Source organism: Anser anser, assembly GCF_964211835.1.
Source record: "Anser anser genome assembly, chromosome: 15".
Lineage (NCBI taxonomy): Eukaryota > Metazoa > Chordata > Aves > Anseriformes > Anatidae > Anser > Anser anser.
In genome coordinates, this window is record NC_139736.1 from 3329066 (window position 1) to 3348338 (window position 19273).

General features: G+C 55.7%; 1 protein-coding gene across 13 annotated transcripts in view; it reads right to left on the reverse strand.

The window, feature by feature from the left end:
- MPRIP (myosin phosphatase Rho interacting protein) overlaps nucleotides 1-19273 on the reverse strand; it is a 70657-nt gene that overhangs the window by 5651 nt on the left and 45733 nt on the right. For 10 of the 13 annotated variants that reach the window (XM_083799740.1, XM_083799734.1, XM_083799735.1 and 7 more), the window contains 11 exons: nucleotides 18971-19039; nucleotides 18689-18778; nucleotides 18440-18549; nucleotides 13857-14442; nucleotides 12971-13087; nucleotides 5907-9773; nucleotides 3283-3430; nucleotides 2576-2693; nucleotides 1744-1903; nucleotides 963-1082; nucleotides 638-724 (listed from right to left, as the gene is read on the reverse strand). In XM_083799740.1, the coding sequence (XP_083655866.1) occupies nucleotides 638-724; nucleotides 963-1082; nucleotides 1744-1903; nucleotides 2576-2693; nucleotides 3283-3430; nucleotides 5907-9773; nucleotides 12971-13087; nucleotides 13857-14442; nucleotides 18440-18549; nucleotides 18689-18778; nucleotides 18971-19039 (5472 nt within the window). The remainder of the gene's footprint in view (nucleotides 1-637; nucleotides 725-962; nucleotides 1083-1743; nucleotides 1904-2575; nucleotides 2694-3282; nucleotides 3431-5906; nucleotides 9774-12970; nucleotides 13088-13856; nucleotides 14443-18439; nucleotides 18550-18688; nucleotides 18779-18970; nucleotides 19040-19273) is intronic. The other 3 variants (XM_083799732.1, XM_083799733.1, XM_083799731.1) reach the window with 1 other exon arrangement.

A 19273-nucleotide genomic window follows, 5' to 3' on the forward strand; every position in this document is an offset into this window, starting at 1 on the left:
TTGGAGCAGCGCCCTGCACACCTAGCTGTATTTTTTCTCCTCCCTGCTCTGCACTTTGGAGTCATGGGCAGCAGGCAGCAATGCCAGCCGGGGCAAAGCGCTCATTTTACAAGCTCGTGAAGCCGCGTCGAGCAGCAAACGCAGGACTGGAGATATGCAGAAAGCTCCGAGCGCAGCAGCGAGCACACAGTGCTGCCCACGCATGTGGGTCCCTTTGTTACAGGATGACTTTGTAGTAAAACCTACATGCAAAGGCACTGGATTAAAGCAGAATTCCCGGAAATGGCCTTGGCAAAGAGGCTGTCCAGAGCGAACCAGATCTAAAGCTGGGAGGCTGGGCAGGTCTCTAACACTGACTATTTTTGCCATTTCAAATATCTGATGTGACAGGAATCAGGGAAAAAACACTTGCGGATATGTTTTCCCACAAAAAGGGAGAAGGGGTAAGTTCTGGGCTGACAGAGTAGTGGGGTGCTTTACTGATAACACCAAAACGGGTAGTCAGTTCAGTTAAGGGCAAAAATGAAATGTTGTTTCAAATCTGGGGATAAGCAAGCTGAGATCTAAGCACAGATATGCAAGAGATGAGCCCAGCACTCGGGAAGGTTCGCAGAAACGAGCCTGCACCCAGCATTACCCTCAGTGCTGTCTGCAGCTCGTCTTTGAGAGAGCTGATCTCCTGCTTCAGGTACTGGATTTCCGACTCTTTGACCCGCAGCAGGACCTGTAGGGACAGAAGCAGCGTGATTGCACCCCTGTGGACACCACACAGCCCCCAGACCCTCACCCGCTGCACCTGGGGACAACCGAGCCAGGGTGCCTGGCCCAAAATGGGGAAAAAGGAGGATCGGGATTCCAGGATCTCCTGGTCCCACTGCGTCCCCAGTGCATGATGCTGGTCGTGTGGAAGGACAGGGGCTCCTGGTGGCCCACAGGCTCTAAACCCCCGCAGCCGGGCTCACCTCTAGCTCGTAGGCGTCCTTGCCCTGGGTGAGAGGCGACCCAGCAGCCTCTCCTCCACCCTCCCCGGTCAGCAAGGTCCGCAACCGCGTGATCTCCGCAGCCAGGCGGTTATTCAGCTCCTGGAAGAGGGGGGAAGAGGATGTGGGATGGGGGAGCACGGCCAGGGCTCAGCACAGAGCTGGCAGCACCTCCCCGGCCCTGCTTGGTGCCTTCTCTGTGGCCTTCCGGAGCTGCAAGAGGGCATCTTTTACCACAAATCCTGCATCTTCACTCAGGCAAGAGATGAGAACGCCAGCTTGGGGCAGCAAAGATGTGATGATACCCAGCAGGGACACAGAATCATTCAGGTTGGAAAAGACCTCTAAGATCATCTAGTCCAACCCTTAACCTAGTATGCAAGTCCACCACTACACCATGCTACTAAGTCTCCACATTTCTTGAAGACCTCCTATTCCCATGCCACACAACAATTTTAGTAAAGAAATTTCTCCTAATATCCAACCTAAACCTCCCCTGGCACAACTTGAGGCCATTTCCCCTCATCTTATCACTTGGTGCTTGGGAGAAGAACCCGATCCCCATCGCGCTACAACCTCCTTTAATGTAATTGTGAAGTGCAATGAGGTCTCTCCTAAGCCTTCTCTTCTCCAAGCTGAGCAACCCCAGCTCCCTCAGCCGCTCCTCCTAAGACTTGTTGTTCTCTAGACCCCTGACCAGCTTCCTTGCCCTTGTGCCTTCATCCCACCCACCCTCACCCCTCCGTCCGCCCTGCGGCCTCACCTGGTTGTGGGCGTTGAGCTCCTGGTTCTCCCGCTGGCACTGGCGGAGGGCCTGCCTCTCAGCCTCCAGCGCCTGCGCCAGGTGGGCGTTCTCCAAGCACTTCTGCGAATACTGCTCCGAAAGCACCTCCAGCTCCCGCTGCACCGACTGCAGCTCCTCCCTGGCACAGAGACACCAGCCAGTGCCCTCCCCAGCGCACGCCTGCTCTTCCTCCCGCGCCTCCCACCCGCCCAGGACAAGCCGGCAGGGATCTAAGGACCAGCGGGGACAAGGAGCCCTGTGCTCCTTTTTGGAGAAACTTGGAGCCGGGAGCGAGCCAACCCTTCCTTCTCCCAGCATTTTGGTGCTTGGCCACCGAAAAAGACAGGAGGCCTTTCTCTAGCAGGTTAAATGGCAGGCCTTCCTCAGGTTTCCCAAACCAGAGCTGAGATCTGCCAGGCTTGCACTCGGGAATGATGGACGTGCACACCTAACAGGGACGTTTCAAGCTGCTTGGCTGTTTTGTTCAGCAAAAAGGACAGCCTTGCCACCAAAAGCCAAGTGCTTTCTTTCTCCTTGACTGGTCAGAGGTGGTTCAGCTGTCCTCACGTTACAGCTGCGAGAAAGGCAGCATTGTCTCTGCACGTCTGCTACTTCTGGTGACCATAAAGCAGCTGAAACTGGGGAAATTGAGCTGGAACCCCCAAACCAGGAGCCTACGGCTGCAGCTGGGTTGGGACAGGGGCAAGAAGTCCGGATCTAACTCCTTGCTGAAATCACAGAGGAGCAAGGGGTCTCCCACACGCCTAATCCCCCCACGAGACACAGGACAGACAGACAACGACGGTCTTACAGGTATTGCCTCCGGAGGGCCTCGATGTCGGCGTTGACGCTGCTGATCTGGGAGCGCTGCGACTTCTCCAGCTCTCGCTCCAGCTCCTCCCGGTGTGCGTTCTTCATGGCTTCGATGGCTGCATGGGACGGCACAGGATTAGTACCCAACACCGCTCTGCCCAGAGGAGGCTTTTGGACACGGTTTTCTTTTTTTTTTTGTTTGGTTTTTAAAGGAACAAGACCCCCAAGTCAGCCCAGTGAGCCACCCCACTGCTTCCCAGCCTGTGCCCCGGGGCACAGTGCAGCAAAGGGGCTTCTGCAAATCCTGCTGTTTAATAAGGTCCAAACAGCTGACCAGTTCCCATGCTGTTTCCTGAACTGCAGGGCTCCTAACGCAGAGATCCTGGGCTCCAGTGCTTTAAAACTCCCCACAGCACTGAGGAACAAGTTCCTTGTGGAATCAGCAATCAATTAACAACAGGAATGACTGACACCTTTCTGAGATGCAACAGAAAACTGATCTGACTCCAGTACAGGCAGGGAGAGGCGTACCAAGCCTGGAGAAGGAGCAGGAGAAGTGCCTCCATCCAAAACACCTACCCCCAGCTCTTCCCTGTCTCCTGATCCCCATCCAGCCCTCATCCCTCATCCAGCTCCTCCCTCCTGGAGCAAACACCATCCCCGTGCCCCATCAGCACCGGGCTGCCCCGCGGCGTGTCCGCGTACCTGAGATGGTGGCAGCCGTTTCCTCTGCCAGCAGGCGGTCCTTCTCCTCCCGCAGCTTCTCCAGCTCCCGCTGGTGCTGCCGCTGCAGGTCCTCGATCTTCTTCTGGTGCGTCTCCTCCATGGCTGCAAAGCCCCTTTCACATGTTGCCTGCAAGAGGGACGAGGGGAAGGGGTTGGCCCGGGAGCGCGGGGCTGAAATCACAGCGGTGGGGAGCCCCTCGGGAGCCGCACATCAGCGGGTGGTGGGCACCCAGCTTCCATCGTCAGGGTCTTCTCCCTCCCCAGCCAGGCAGGAGCTGGCCGAGGATGGACCCCACGAGGTCAGGGCTTGTCCTGCGGCCGCTCGACCCCTGGCAGCTCCAGGGAGAAGGACGGACAAGGGTAGGTCTGGGGTCAGATGTGAGCGGGGAGTGCAAACGGGCAAAAAAAAGACTGGTGTGCCCCTTCTGCTCTCCTCTGCAATCCCTGCTTCCAGGTGCGGCCACCTCTGGGTGGAAAGCAGAGGGCTCGTGACAACAGCAGGACGCTAATTCACAACTGAGTACGGCTTCAAATGCTGCACGGGAAATGATTTCCTAATTCAATTACTAGGATTGAATTTAGGCCAGGAAATAGGGAACAGTGCTCTAGGGATTCAGGAATCAACAACGGTGAAATCTCAAGTCCCAGCTGGGTTTTTCTGCCCCTGGCACGGATCCTGCTCGTGCCTTTGCAGAGGGCAAATGCAACCGTGATGGCAGGGTGGGGGCAGAAACCCACGCTGCTGGTCAGGGGCCACCTGAGCTCCCCGGGGCAGGTGTCAGACCCATGAGGGGAAACAGCCCCCTTGGGTTCCTCTTTCCTTTCCGAAGACAGCAGCAAGCCCCAGGACAGGCTGCATTAAGCCAGCCCCTCCGCAGGCAGTCACACACTGGACTTTTCTCCCTCTTTATTCGACTTTCCTATCTCAATGAAATTCCTGATTCACACTTGTGTTTTCAAAGGGGAGCAAGGGAGCCACAGGGACTCTAAGGGAGATTTAAGGGGGACAAAGTCACTCCCCCAGTGACAGAAGTCTAACACCCACTGACCTACACTAACATACACTCTTCGGCATCACCGCTTGGTTGTATAATTCTACATAACCTCTGTCATTCCCCCCAGTTTTCAGCTCTGGTGCTTTTTCCCTCCCCTCAAGTTTTAATCCAGAGGCATTTTTAGTTGGTTTTTTTTTTTTTTCTCAGCCTTGTTTTCTGAAACTTGCAGCTCAGTGCCAGAACCTGTCTGGGCTTGGCTTGCAGGATCCTTCATTATGCCTCTAACGTCAGAGGAAAATCACGGATACTCCTCGATAGGACTGTGGATTCAGTATTGAATGTATTGTAAATGCATTGCTATAACTCCAGGACACCTGAAAGGTACAAACCAGTGCCTAGTGTTATTACATTCTCCATCTGGTTCAGAAGAGAAGAATCTTAACCCGTGAAACAGACTGGTTTGCAGTTGCCTGGATGGCTTTCAAACCAAGGGACATTTCTATTTTCCTCTGTCCTTCTGCTCCCTCCAGAGATGCAGACACAGGCCAGCCGGAGCCGCTCTCCTCCCGGACCGCTCTGCCCAGCCGATGCTTCTTGCTTTGGTTTTGGCAGAGCCAGGGAGGGAGGGCAGGTTCTGTGCTTGCTATTAGTTTGGAGCCTCAGTTTTGGCTGTTTTTGCTGACTTCCACAAACGACTGCTCCTAGAAAGCATCGCCAGCATGGCCTTTGCATGACCGTCGCTGACCTTTTGGGCACCTCACCTTCCCCCTGCTGCTCAACCTGGCTGCTGCTGGGACTCCTCCATCACCCTAAAACCAGGTCCCAGCTGGAAACAAAAGCAGAACACCAAACCCAGGAGGTTTTTTTTTTCTTTTGTTTTTTTCTCAGAGCTGTACCATCTAAGGCTGGTTTTACAGCCCGCCCTGACTGCTGGAGCAATGTGAATGAAGGCATTTCATCGCCACTGGGTTTTCTGCACCTAAGGCTGGGGTCCCATAACTGTGCACTGTTTGTTACATGAAGAATTGCTGGCGTATACCACCAGTGATCTCCCTCTTAGCTACGTGCAGAGGAGACTGCTGTGCTACAGAATTTGGTATCCGTTTGCAGCTACCTGCCCCAGAAATGTACGTTTGGAGAGCGCAGGTTCCCGTTTCATCTCCCATTTTTGTGGGCAGCAGAGACAGACTGGAGATTTGGTCAGACTGGGAAAGACAGAGTTCAGGAATGCTTCTAAAGGGAAGTCACAAACAAAACGTACACCTCGGGTACGAGGAGAAACACTACGTATCTGAAGGAGAGCTTGGCAGTATCAAGCTATTTTGAAACTCTCCCTCTGGCTACACGACCAGCAGCCCTGCTGCTGAGACTGCCTCCGGTAATTACCTCTCTCCCCCACAGCAATGCATTTAGAATACCCCATCACAGAGAAAAGGAAGCATGGAATAAATACCATGCCTTACAGAGGCCTTTTAAGCACTTGGGGGCTTGCTCAGGCGTGCTGCCTCTCACAGGGGATGCCCCTAAGTTTGGCAAACCTCGGGACCAAAAGCACCCTCCCGGTACGCTCGAGCAGGAGAAAGCATAAAGCGTTAAACGTAGCAAAACCTTTAGGTTTTCAAAGTCTTTCTGGTATTTCTCCCTCAGCGTGGAAGCGCTGCCCTCCAGGTGCTTGTTCTCCAGCTCGTCCCTCATCACGTTCATCTGGGCCTCCAGCTCCTGGATGCGCTCCCTCAGGCCGTGCATGGAGTCCAGGTCACTGCTGGGGCCCTGCCCGGCGCCGCCCGGCTCCCCGGCCACCCAGGGGTCCCCACCGCCCGGTCCTGCCGCAGGGGACACCTCCGGGTGCTGCCGCTGGTACTCGTCGAGGGTCTCCTGCAGGCGCTGCAGGTTCTGGCTGTAGTGCTCCTGCAGCGCCTGCAGCTCCTGGCCGTGGATGACCTGCAGCTCCTTGATCTTGGCCTGGAACTTGTCCTCCAGCAGCTGCATCTGCTCCAGGTGGTACCGCTCCATGTTCTGCTTGTCGCGGACGATGGCGTCCAGCTGGCTGAGGCCCTCCGTCCTCTCGGCCTTCAGGGCATCCTCTGTCCTGTTCAGCTGCTCGATCACGTTTCGAATCTCCTCCTCATACCGGCCCTGTAACTCGCTCAAGCTTTTGCTGTGCTTGCGCTCTTCCTCCTCCAAAAGCCTTCGCTGACCGTCCAGCTGGGAGACCTTTGCTTTGAGATCGGCGTTCTCCCGCTCGAGCATGGCTATCACCTCGCCGTACTCCCCCTGCTGCTTTCGCAGCAAGTCTTCGTACTCGTCCCGGAGCAGAGAGACCGTCTTCACGCGCTCCTGGCAGAGCGCGTCCATGCTCTGCAAGGACTCCTTGTACGACTTGAGCTCTCTCTCGTACTCCAGTCGGACTTTGCAAGCAGCGTAACAAACCTGAGCCTGAACAATCGCATCTTGGACTAACAAAGAGGAATACCGCTCCAGGTCTCCCATGCACGAGTGATACGAAAGACTCTGAGATATCTTCAGGAGCTTCTGGCAATCTCTCATGGCCTCCTCAGGAGGCAGAGACAGTAAGGCAACGGATATTTCCTTAAGAACGTTTGATTTGTCCTTTAGCTGTTGGGCAAGATCTTCCTGGATGGAAACGAGAGCTTCGCTACTGTGGCCTGGCAGGCTGCAGACCTCCCCCACCTTGGCCGATTCCTGGTACGGCACCATTTGGAGACGGCTCCCGTCCCAGGAGATCTGCGTTCTTTCTGAAGCATCTTTCTGAATTTCAAGTGCTTCAGAAATCTGGTGCATAACTCTGTCAAAATCAGGAGTCCTGTATGCTTTGATGATTTCCTCCAGCATGCATTTATGCTGCTGGAGAGCTGTTTTGGTATTATGGAGGTCCTCTTCAATTGTTTTTAATCTCCGATGGAAAGATTCCCTCATTTTCTGTGCCACAAACCCAAGTTCTGCCTTGATCAATGTAGCATCTGCTACAGCACTGAGAAAACATGGAGAGAAACCCAAACCTGCCGTTTCTGTTTTGCCCTCTGCTTCTCCTTCCCTGGTGCTCAAGTGCACTCTCAGCTCCTCCACCTGGCTCCAAAACTCCCCTTCCAGCAGCAGCTTGTTAGACAGGACACCGGCCAAGTCAACTGCTGTAGGAGAAACATTTGCCGGCTCTATCAAAGCCACCTCAGCTGTCCCTTGGATCTCTCTGAGCAGCTGAGATATCTCAGAGCCTGCACTTTGCAAAGACTCTGCTATTTGGTTGATTAGAGAGGCCTCGAACGCCACTCTCTCAGAAAGCCATCTCAGCTGGCCCGCGTTGAACGTTTCAGCTCGCTGCTCCTTGGGGACGTGCTCCTCTTCACTCAGAAGCCCTCCCTCTGAAGCAGGGGTTTCCGCGATAAGGCCCTCGCCCTGCTGATACTCAGACGGGCCTGGCGCCCCTCTCAAGGCTTGGATTGCGCTCGATAAGGTTGTTTCCAGGCCGGACAGAGTAACAAGGAACAAATCGCCCTCTTTTTCCTCATCTGACTTAGGCAAAGCTCTTAGTTGCTCCCTGCACTTCTCTAAGCAAGTCAGCGCTTGATCGTTTTTCATCTGGAAGCCTCCCAGCTCGCTCACATGATTTTCTATGAGCTTGAACTTCTCCTGCCTCTCGCTCTCCAGCTGTGAGATCAGAGCACTGACTTGGGACAAGCTGCTCTGAAGCTGCTCCCGCAGCTGGGACTCCGTGCTGGCCCACTGGTGGTGAAGGGCGATGAGCGTCTCCTGATTATGGCCGTGCTGGCTTTCAAGCTTCATGGTCACGTCTTTGAGTTTCTCCTCTGTGATATACAGCTTGGTTTCCAGAGAATGGATGATCGAGAGATAGGTCTCGGAGTCGCTGGCCCCTGATGATGGGTAACCAAGAGCGGGCTCCGAGGACATGCTTTCTTCAGACAGTGACCTGTCTTGGCTCGTGTCTGAAGAGGTACTGCTTGTCCAGTTCTTCTCTGACCCATCCGGGTGGATATATTTTTGGCACTGGATGCTCGAGAAACGGATTCTTTGCCTCTTGGCCCCCATGATTCCCACATCAGGCTTTGCTAAGGCTTTCTGAACCAACTCTTGGTCCTGGAGCTCCGCAGCTTTGGACGGGGAGCCAAACTCCTCTGCTTGCCTCTGGCTGGTCTCAAGGACCTCCTCCTCCTCCTCCTTCAGTGCGTAACTCAGAGCTGGGAGGACATCGTGAGTTTGCAGAGGCTGCCCCAGCTGAGATGGATGACTTTCATCAGCCTCGAGATTGGGGCCAACATCTTCTGTCTCCTCAGCACATGGACCTGTGCCTATGCTAGCTAATTTCCTTAAAGCCTCCTCCTTGGCCTTCAGCTTTACTTTAGTCTCCTCTAAATTGCTATCCAGAGCAATCATTTTAACCAAAGCCTCGCTGAGATCTTGATCTTTCTTCTCCACGATTCTCAAGTGCATTTCCTTAACGTGTCTCAGCTCCTCTTCTTTTTCTTTCAGCACCTTCTGCACACCCTGGAACTGATCCGACACCTCCTCAAACGACTGCTCCAGATTGTGGTAGTTGGTCTCTTCCATCTTCAACTTTGCTTGCAGCTTTGCAACTTCGTTATCTGACTCGGCAACCTGGTTCATGAGCTCGTGGAACCGACATTTGATCTGATCTCTCTCCCTTTCAAGCTCCTCAATGTGCTCGGCGAGTTTCTGGATGCTGGCCTCCTTCATCACCAGCTGCTCCTCCAGCTGGTGGACAAGCTCGCTGCCTTCGAACTTGGCGCTCAGCTTCTCCTTCTGCAGAATCTCCATTTGCTGCTCGTTGTTTTGCAGCTGATTCTCGTACTCGTTGGCCTTATCCTCCACCTCCTTCAGACTGTGTAATAAAACCTGCTTTTCCCTCTCACAGCTCTCCAGCAAAGCCTCGTAGTTCTTCTGCAGCTTCTCCTCCATGAGGATCCGCGTTTGCTCGCTAGCGTTCAGCTGCCGGCTCAGGTCGGCGATCCTGTCCTGGAGGCGCTGCACCTCCTTCTGATGGTCCCTCTGCAAAGCCTGCTGCATTTCCAGGTCCCGCAGCTCCTGGGTCTTCTCGAGGAGCAGAGCCTCCGCGTTCTTCAGCTTCTGCTCGCTGGCCTTCAGCTGGGAGCTGAGCGCGGCCTCGCCGTGCTGCCACTCCTCCAGCTGCTCCTTGGCTTTCTCCTTCTCGCTCCTCAGGTCGCTCTTGAGCTTGGCCAGGGTCTGCTCCTTGATGGAGAGCTCGGCGGCCGCGTTGCTGAGCCTCGCCTGCAGGCTCTGAATCTCGGCTTCGTGGTGCCGGATCACGTCCTTAGCCTCGGCGTAGCTGCGTTTCAGCGACTGAATCTGCTGATTGATCAGCTCTTGACGCCGGCACTGGGCTTCCAGCTCGCTTTGGAGGTCTTGGTTGACTTTGTGGAGCCTCTGCCAGGCACCTGATGGCGAGGCGGCCACCTCGGTCTTAAAAAAATTGATTAAATATGAGATTAGTAACACTCTTGGCTCTCCCTTCTGAGTGTCACACCTCTGGCCAGGCAGGCCACGGAAAAGCTCCTCACAGCGATTTGGCTGCTACCCACAAGCTCCAATTGGGATGATTTGTTCTTGGCACAATTTTATTTTGTTTTAACCAACTTTTCTTTTTTTTTTTTTTTTAAGTGAGCGACAACTGCTTTCCAGTAACAGAAAACATGGACCGTAACATCAAAACAGCTGTACAGTAACAGGCTAAAAAGAAAACAACCAAAATCAAACAGAACCAAAAAAACAATGAAAAAAAGAAACACCAGCAGTAAAACAGAGACGGACAGACGAGAGAAAAACTGGAAGGGTGAGAAGGAGGAGGGGATGGGAACAGGCTGGGGAGAAAGGAATTGCTTTTTTAGTGTGTTTGTTCATTTTGTCATGAAACAAAAAGTGCACAGTTCAGGTACCACAGTCCTACCGAACAAAAGCAACAACAGAAAGTGAGGTGGCAACAAATGACATCACATCCCACCAAAACGCAGGGAGACAGGACAGCCGGCGTGGCGATGTCATTTCTGTGACTGCTAGACAGGACTTATTGGCTGCTCATCGCATTAGAGAGATGGTGTTATGCTAAAGTTTAAGGCTAGGAAGGATTCTAATTTCGCTACCTGCAAAAAAAAACAAACAAAAAAGGACAAAATAAAAAGCCCGACAAGTGAAGGGGGGGAACAGGTATGATGAGAATGTAAAATAAAAGAAACCAACCTTTGTGAGATTCAAACCAAAGCAGTGTAGCATGCAAAGAGAAAACTCACAAAGAGAGTCATGCAAAAGGCGACAGAAATTATGTATCTTTAAAAAAAAATACACAGACAGAAGAGGCAAGAGAAGCACAGCGTTAAGCCTAGGAATTTGGCCTGCCTTGCTGTACTCTGGTTGCTGGTAAGGAAAGCCCACAGATGTGACACTCAGTTACGTTAAGTTAAATTTCATGCTTTACACCAAAAAACCATGCAAGAACACCCGCCCGGGACAGGTTAGTACGTGACCCCTCCCACCCGCCGTGACCGGAGCTGGGGACGTCTCGGGTCGGTGTGCGCAGGGCAGGAGCCCCCGCCGTGCCCCCCGGTTGGGTTCGGCGTTGGGCACCCCGTGTCCCGAGGAAGCTGAGAGCGAGAGAAGGGTTACAGGAGGGTGGAGAGGCTGCAGTGCACGGCACATGCATCGGGGCGGTTATCTCGGCGGCTGCCTTACGGAACAGCGTCTCTCGTGCCGCGGCAGCGCTCGGGTGTCCGCCACGGGGCCGGCCGAGGGCTTGGTGGCCCCCTGGGGACTCAGGAGGGATGGGATGGGCTCCCACCGACACAGCTCTCCGAAATTAGGCGTGATGGAGGTGGGGGGCGTGACACGCTCAGAGGGTGAGTCCAAAAAAAACGCCATGATGTTTGCCCGCAGTTTGGGGCTGCAGAAACCCCTACATAATAATCAGTTTCCTTCCCTTCATGCTGGTGGGGTTTGGTGGGGTTACTCCTTCCTACAGGGCTTTAATCCCTCTGCTCCTGGGGTAACGTAAGGCAAATCCCTGGGACAATTAGACCGGAGCAGCAAAAACCCTCTGACCCTTCCAAAAATCCCTGCCCAACTTCTAGGTCAGAGGCTGGGTCACTTCTTAGCGCAGCAACGATTTGTCCAGCCCTTCTGCAGACTTCCCCTCTCGCCCCACCTCGCATCGAGGCGCCACGGCCACCTTCAGCACGGCCAGCCTGGCGGTGGATGCAGCACCTGGTTTTGATCCCCGTCCCCTGGTTTCCAAGCCCCAGGCGAAGCGGGGTCGGATGCCTTTGCTCCAGGGATGCAGGAGTTACTCCACTGTCGTGGAAACTCGGGCTGGTGCCAGGGCCCGCGGCCAGCGCGAGCTGCTGCCATACGGCAGATTAAATCCAGCCCCAAAACAGGGGCGGCAGCTGCGGACTGTGAAGTGGCAAATCCAGCAGACATTGGGATCATGACAGATGGGGAAACTGCTCGTGTTTCTCCTCCTCCTGCAAGATGTGTCCCTGCAGGAGCTCAGCCCTGCACCTCGGACAAACCTGGCCTCTTGCTGGTCTCGTTTAACAGCCTTACGGATGCTGAATCTGCCATTCAAAAGAGGATGGCGCTGTCTCTCTAGCACTGACTTATTTGCTAGCTCGATGCCATTTTCTTCTCCTTCTGGTCCCCAGGGATGTTTTTCCAGCATTGCCACGTAAAAATGGCACTCCTCCCAGCAAGCACTGTAGCTTGGGGGGCTCCAAAATAATACATTAATAAGTAACTCCCCCAAGGAGATCACCAGTAAGGAAGGCAAGACACACTCTTGCCTGGGCTGGCTCCTCTGCCTTTGCAATTTCTCCAGGGGAAATTCCTCCCTTCAGAAACAAGGACGTAAGGCTTGCTGCCGCGGGAGCACAGCATGCAGCCACACAAGGCCACGTGGATCCAGAGCCACTTGGGCCAAATAGACGTGAGCAGATCAAAACACCACCCCTGCCGAGCCAGAAGCTGCCTTCATGCCTCCTCCGGAGCACTGATGCTCTCACAGGAGGGGCTGGCGAAAAGCCCGCTGTTCGGAGGTGGGGAGGAAAAGGCTTCCCAAGAGATTCTCCCAACTCTTCGGCCAAAATTTCCAAACCATTTCCAGGCCTTGCTGTGGAAAGGCACCTTGCAACAGAAGAAACCACCAAAGCTCTCCAAGACAGCAGCCGGGCTGTCCCAGAGCGAATCACGCCCTGACTCCAGAAGGAACTGCAGGGCTACAAGACACGTGGAGAGCCTTACGTCCACCCCCTGCCTGAGGGGAATGCCTGGCACTCATAAGGGGGATCAGAGCTGTTGCACAGGCAATCGCAGTATAGGATGGATCAGAGATGGGCTTTGCTGAGGTCCTATCGACCTGCGTTTTGTTTTCTCCTGGGGAAACCAGTAGGCAGCGTTATCTTCTGGCTGCTGCATCCCAGATCGGTGCTTTTGGTAAGCAGGAGATCCTTTCCAGGTGACAACTAGCAACTTTTCCAAGAGGGTCAGATCTCTTGGAGCCCCTCCACCTCTGCATTAACCAGGATGTGCCCACAACAGCCCGGCCTGAAGCCCGACATGGTCCCCTTTGGGCGCAGAGAAGACAGCTTTCCCTCTCCCCCCAGCTCTCCTACCTGCAACACGTAGCCCTCCCGGGCACTCTGCTCCCGGCCCAGCGCCACTTTCAGCTGGTCCTGCAGGTGCCGGTTCTGTTCCAGGAGCTCCAGGGCCTCCTTCTGCTTCTGCTCCAGCTGCAGGGACACAAACAGAGAGAGCGTCCAGCGAGTGGGCAGGGGGTCGGCCATCAGGAGAAAGCAGCTCAGAGGAGATGCCGAGAGGCACAAACAGGACGTCCGATGGCACCGCTGCCTTGCTCTGCTCTGTGATCTGGATTTCATTTTACCAGGCCAAGTTCCACCCCCCAGAGAACTATGTTGTACTTTAGTTTAATTCGTAAAGCTCACTGCAGAAAAGGACAAACAGCACCAGCCCGTGCCAGGCGTGACCCAGGCAAATCCCACCCGGGTTCAGGCTGGCAATACTCACGGCTACTCCACGTCTGCACCCCTTTCATTCCTGCTGATACACCTCAATCCTGACTAACAACAGCCTTTGTTATCCCAGGCGTGGACCTCTTCCAAGTGAGCTGAGTCTCCTTTCTTTTCCTAAACTCCTGAGATCGTTTGATTCAGGCTCCACAAGAAGCGAACCTCTGTGACGTGTGCTGCAATTCAACCCTGCTTATAATTTTGTAGACATAATCGCAGACACAGATCTCTACAGGTGCAGAGGCAGGCAGAATTATGAGCTTCAATTCAGAGTCCGGTTCACACGCATCTATTGTGCTCATCTCGTCAGAGGAAGGCAGGCTAACAAACGTAATCCAGGGAACACAAAAGCTGGCAGAACAAGAACGGATGTGGACCTGTGCCCCAAGCATCCCCACTCACTGCTACCACGAAGCAGGAATAAATACAGCTTTTTAAGCCTTGCTCAGGCTTCCTACAGCTACCGCTTTACCTCCTTCTCCAACAGCGTGGTCAAGTGCTGCTTCGCCAGCCCCTCGTCCCGGTCCTCCGCGTGGGCGAGGTGCAGGGGCGCAATGGGGATCTGCTTCTCCTCCCGCAGCGGGGTGGTCTCCACCTGGTGCCACCGCTGCTCGATCTCCACGTGGACGTTCTGCGGTTTGATGTCCGCCGGGACGGGCAGGATCCGGTCCACCTCCATCCTCAGCGCTTCCTCCGGCCCTGCCCCGTCCACGGCGTCGATCATCTCGAAGCACTTGCGCCGCTCCTCGCGCCGCCGGGCCCGCTCCCGCTCCAGCTCTCCCGGGTCGGCGTCGGCGGTGCCGGTGTCCCTGGGGAAGGCGGCGGTGCCGCTCTTGGAGGCGTCTGCGGCGTTCGCACGCTCCTGGGCAAGGGCTTGCTGGATGGGGCGAAACTCAGCCCAGTCGAAGGTCTTGGAACGTCCTTCTCGTCGGCGCTCTCGGGCACGGCTCCGCTTCTGCTCCGGGTCCAGCTCTGTTTGCTCCGCGTCTGGCTTCTCGCTGGGCTTTGGGCTGGTCTCAAAGGAAGAGCTCGTTTTGCTTTTCTCTTCCGGCAGGGAGCTGCGAGGACAGAAAGAGGATGAAAGAAAAGCGTCAGCGTGCGCTCGAGGTGGCCAGGCGCTCCCACGCATGCCTTGAAGAGCCGGGTGGGAAGGGGCTGCTGAAGCCCAAGCCAATGCCACGTGGGTGCCCCCCTGCCCCTCCATCTCCCAACACCTCTCGGGTGCGGGAGCCACCGCTGCCCTTCCCCGGGTCGCGCTGGTGTGCAAAGCCTTGGTGCAAGCGCCCCCAGAAGAGCTCGATCCTGACCGTGCTCCTCGGCAGCTGCCCCGGGGCCGGCAGCAGCCCCAAACTGTCCTCATGGGCAGTAAAGAGGCTTCGAGAACTCCTCCAGTGCCCGCCTGCCCATGCACACACGCTGGTCGACGCGGCCACATCGCTTGCTCGCAGGGAGGGCGCCACCGGTCCCACCAAAAGCCAGCCCGGCTTCAGCACCGTGGGGTGGAGAAGCGCAGAGTGTCTGGTAACGGGGGTACAGTTTTCCTCGAGCTTTGGCAAAGGCAGGGCATTAACGGGGCGAAAACTTCTCCGTGCCACTATCTGCGCTGAAGGCACGGATCTCCCCACGGAAAGCAGCCTGGCGCGGGTGGCACAGGGCTGCATGGCACGGACGCCGTTGTTGGTGCAGCAAGGAGAGCAAGAGTTATTGGACACGCCGCGGAAATCACTGCAAACGCCAGTTTCTCAAGCAAGGGATGATTTTTAGTGCTGAGTTAGGGGGTGGTGGGTTGAGAGGGGAGACATACTCGTCAAGCAGGGAGAGTTAACAGGGGAAGGCAATACCGTTTCCAACCTACGGGTAATCCATAATGCAATATCAGCTCATTAAATGTAGACATGCCAGCCTTGGAACATGCAGATCGAAATCAAAAAAAAAAGGAAATAGCCGTGTTTAAGTTTGCAGAGGAATCCTGTCCCACAGGAACAGCAGGCGCTTGCTGACCCCTCTTTGCCACCAGAAGCCCCCCGAGACGCCTCCTGAGGCACAGCCCTGCTGCTCAGGCTGCCCCTCGGCTCTCCATGTCCAGCACAACCACAGCATCCCCCGGGCTCCAGCACAGCCTGGAAAAGCTTTCTAGAGGGGCGCGGTGAGAAAGAGCCAGAAAGCAGCTGTCTGGGCCCTTGGCTGCAGGCAAATCAATGCTACCACTGCTGCAGCCCACGAGACCACATGCGCCCAGACTGCCGGCAGCAGGAGCAGCAGCAGCAGCAGGAGCAGCAGCAGCAGGAGCAGGAGCAGCAGCAGCAGCAGGGCTCCCCCAGCGCTGGAACAAGCCCCGCTCCCCCTGCATACACCCAAAGACCGGGGCAGAAGGGATGACTCTGCATGGGGCCAGGTATCTTCCGATGCACTTCCATCCACCATCAAACCACGGGCTCAGTAGAGCTGGGTTTCAAGAAATTCCGGCAGTTACCGGCTAAAAACAGTTCTCGGAGATGACTCCTTCTTCAGCTCTGTTACTCGTAGCTAATAAAATAAAGCCAAAAGGCACCACAGCGAAACCTCCTTGCTCCTCAACCGTTAGAAGACACTGCCTGGCTCCAGAGCAGACGTACAGCCAGGCACTCAGTCTGGAGCCAGTTAGTGATCACAGTTGCACTTTAAATAAGTAAACCAGCGAGGAGATGGCGCCTTAAAACGGAGAAGAGCGCTAGGAAGAAAGGGAGCCCTGGGGCCCCCCGGGCATCAGTGGAAGACACAAATAACGTTGTTCTAAACACCACGGAGAAGAACCTCAGCATTTCTAGAGGTGCCATCTCTCGCGAGCCCACTCCTCCTCCGCAGCTCCCAAAGGGCACACGGATGTGTGCCGGGGCACGGCCGGCCGGCCGCGGGGAGCCGCGCTACGAGACCCACGGGGCCGCCCCAAAGTTTTGCAGTTCATCTCCCACGAGTGCCCCGCGGCTTTTAATTCCGCTCACACATTTCCCACCTCCTCCGCTGCAGATAAATTAATTCCCATCACGTGGCGAGGAGGGGGCTTTGCCTGGCGACGGTATTTATGGGTCAGGCAACAGAAAGATGGTTTTTATAGGGGCAGTCACCGTCCTCCTTGTGCGTGCTTTACATCCGCACGGTTATCGTTTGCACCGTGTAATTAGCGCCTCTGCAGATTGCAGGGTACGGCGGAGGGCAGGGAGCAGGGCAGCACCTGCCCCCCGGGGTGCTGACACACGCTGCAATATAAACAGTAATTAGGACTGGAGTAACGAGAAAGCGTGCGCTGGGCTCGGTGGAGACGTGGAGATGTGGCAGGGGGGTGAGGAGAGGCGGAGGAGGGCTGCGGGGAGCCAGCAGCACCGTCCCCAGGCTGCTGGCAGGGTGAGGGGGCTCACGACGTGCCCAAAGACGCCCCGACAGGCTGGGCTACCCCGCGCTCACGCCGCAGCAAAGGGCTTGCCAAAAAACCCCCGGTGAACGCAGACCTCCAGCTCACAACTTCTCAGCGAGGTGACCGGACCCCACGTGCACCCCACCCGAAATCAGCCCGGTGAAAAAGGAGCAGAGTGCACCTCTGAGTCCCTCGTCCCCAGCTCGGGCTTCAGCTTCGCCAGCTATTTAGGCGGCGTAACAAGTTACTGCACAACCGGCCCCTGGAGCGCCTCACTGGGGTAAGCCAAGTCAAACCACGTCGCGTGGGCTCAGGGGAGAAGCAGTGACAGTGAGCACAGGACTACTGTCATGCAGTAACCTGCTAGGCTATCAACATTTATGGCTCTTTAAAGGCTGGGAGGTCCCCTCAAATTTCCCGGGTCTTCATCTTCACATCTAGTCACATCGGAAGATACCAGTGTGGGGAAACCAAGTGTCAAGACCAGGTTGCTTCTTCCCTTCTTTCTGGCTTTTGTTTAAAAGAAAAGAAAAAAAAAATAAAGGGGGGAAAAAAAAAAAGAAAAGAAAGAAAAATAAATGAAAACTGCAGAACTTCCCATCCGAGGTGCAGAAAAGGAGGAGCATGCAGTGAATCACAAGATATACAAACCACAAAACGTTAATACAGGAGAGAACACAGTTTTCCAACCTGGGCTTCAGCACGGATAGTTTCAAAGAGAAGTTTTTCCTGGGATTGCATGGAAATCAAACACACAGAGGAGTGAGGAGAGAGGCGGCGACCCCGCGAGGCCCAGCGGACCTGGGGCAGGGCTGGGAACCGGCGGCCGGGTGCCAAGCGGGACGGGACGGGAGACGCCGGAGCATCCCCAGCCAAGAGCGCCGGGTGAGAAGAGCCATTCCACCAGGGGCAAACCTGGCCAAAACCTGCTCGCCGCAGCTACGGGAAGGACGGGAGACGGAGTTAATGGTGCGGCCGTGTCCAGGAAGCCTGTAAGAGGTGGCCCGTGGGAGCGTGGCTGGCGCGGTTAAGCTGTGAGGAGGTCAAACGCCCTTTTCCCCGCAGCAGCAAGCGCTCACGGACGGTTCTCTGCGAACCCAGGGGCCCCTTCCTCTGGCACTGGCGGCAGGAGGAGACGCGAATATTGCTAACGCGCAAGGGGAAGGAGCCGCGGCCGCTATCTGGAAGATCAAAAGAGGGAGGCGATTCGCTGGCTGCAGTTTAAAATGCATCGGAGCCAAACAGCTTCTCGTCGAGCCCTGGGCTCGTGCTGCCGTGACCCGCGGCGGGGACGGGCAGCTCGTGCTGAACAGTAGCCAGAGGAAAGGGGGAACCCAGCGCAACTGATTCCAAGTGCTTTCACAATACCTGGTGGGAATCCAGAGGAGCCTTGATATAGGAACAGTATTTCATATTCCTACGCACAAATTAAAGCCACATTTTCAACCCTCTTTGAAACGTGCACAGGTTAAAGAGTAACTCAGCATTATCAGCATCCCCACAAAGCGTATCCAAACCAAGCCCAGAGAGAGGGACGAGAGAAAGAGCCGGAGCTTCCAGGGACAGACAGGCTCAGCAAGAAGAAAGGACGAGGACGAGGAAAGAGGAGTTACTCCTGCGCAGCAAACCAGACCACCGCAGGGGCCGGGAACCCCCCCCCTTACCTTGTTACGTCGGGGGCAGTGGTGGGGCGAACGTGCTTCATGATGGTCTGAATCCAATTGCGGCGGATGCCAGACGTCATGGCAGAGAGGGTGAACTCCCCTTCCTTCGTCTGGGGAGAGCAGAGCACGGCTCAGAGCTGCTGAACATGCACCACCAGCACCTCCCCGTGCTCCCTGCAGCCACCCAGCACCCAGTGCCGGGGCTCTGCTCAGCCACCGGACTCTTCCTCCTCCCCACGTTGGCCTTACGTGGATCTGGAAGCCGTAGTTTCTCTGGACTGGGTACTCGGTGACATCGTAGCACGTGGATAAATCGATTTCTCCATCCAGGTCAGCTGCCTGCAGAGGGAGGGGAGAGGTAAAACACGCCGTAACGCTTTGCAAACCGAAAGTGCTGTGGATACGTGCAGGAGGTGCAGGGTTTGGGGAAATGCCCAACGCCCGCAGCACTGCGAGAGGCACACAGCAGGTCTGCGGGGAGCACGAAACCCCAGGAGCAGTGGGTTTCACGCCCGTGGGGGTGACACCTACCTCCTCCGCCACCGAATCCCGGTAGTATCTCAGGCTCTGGTCGGTCAGCACAAACCAGTGCTTCTTCCACTAGGAAACAACCAGCACAGGGTGGTTACCAGCAGCCTCTCCCCTCCCGGCTTCCCCAAGAAGCCCTCCAAAGGAGGAGGCAGCAGCACGAGGGCTGCTGAGCTGGTTCAAGCCACCGGGATTCCCGGCTGCCGCGCCGGCCGAGTGCCAGACCCCAACAGCACCAACCCCACGCCTGATGGTGAAACTCCACGCGAGCCCTGGGAACTGCTGGAGCCCTCCATTAGCTCTACT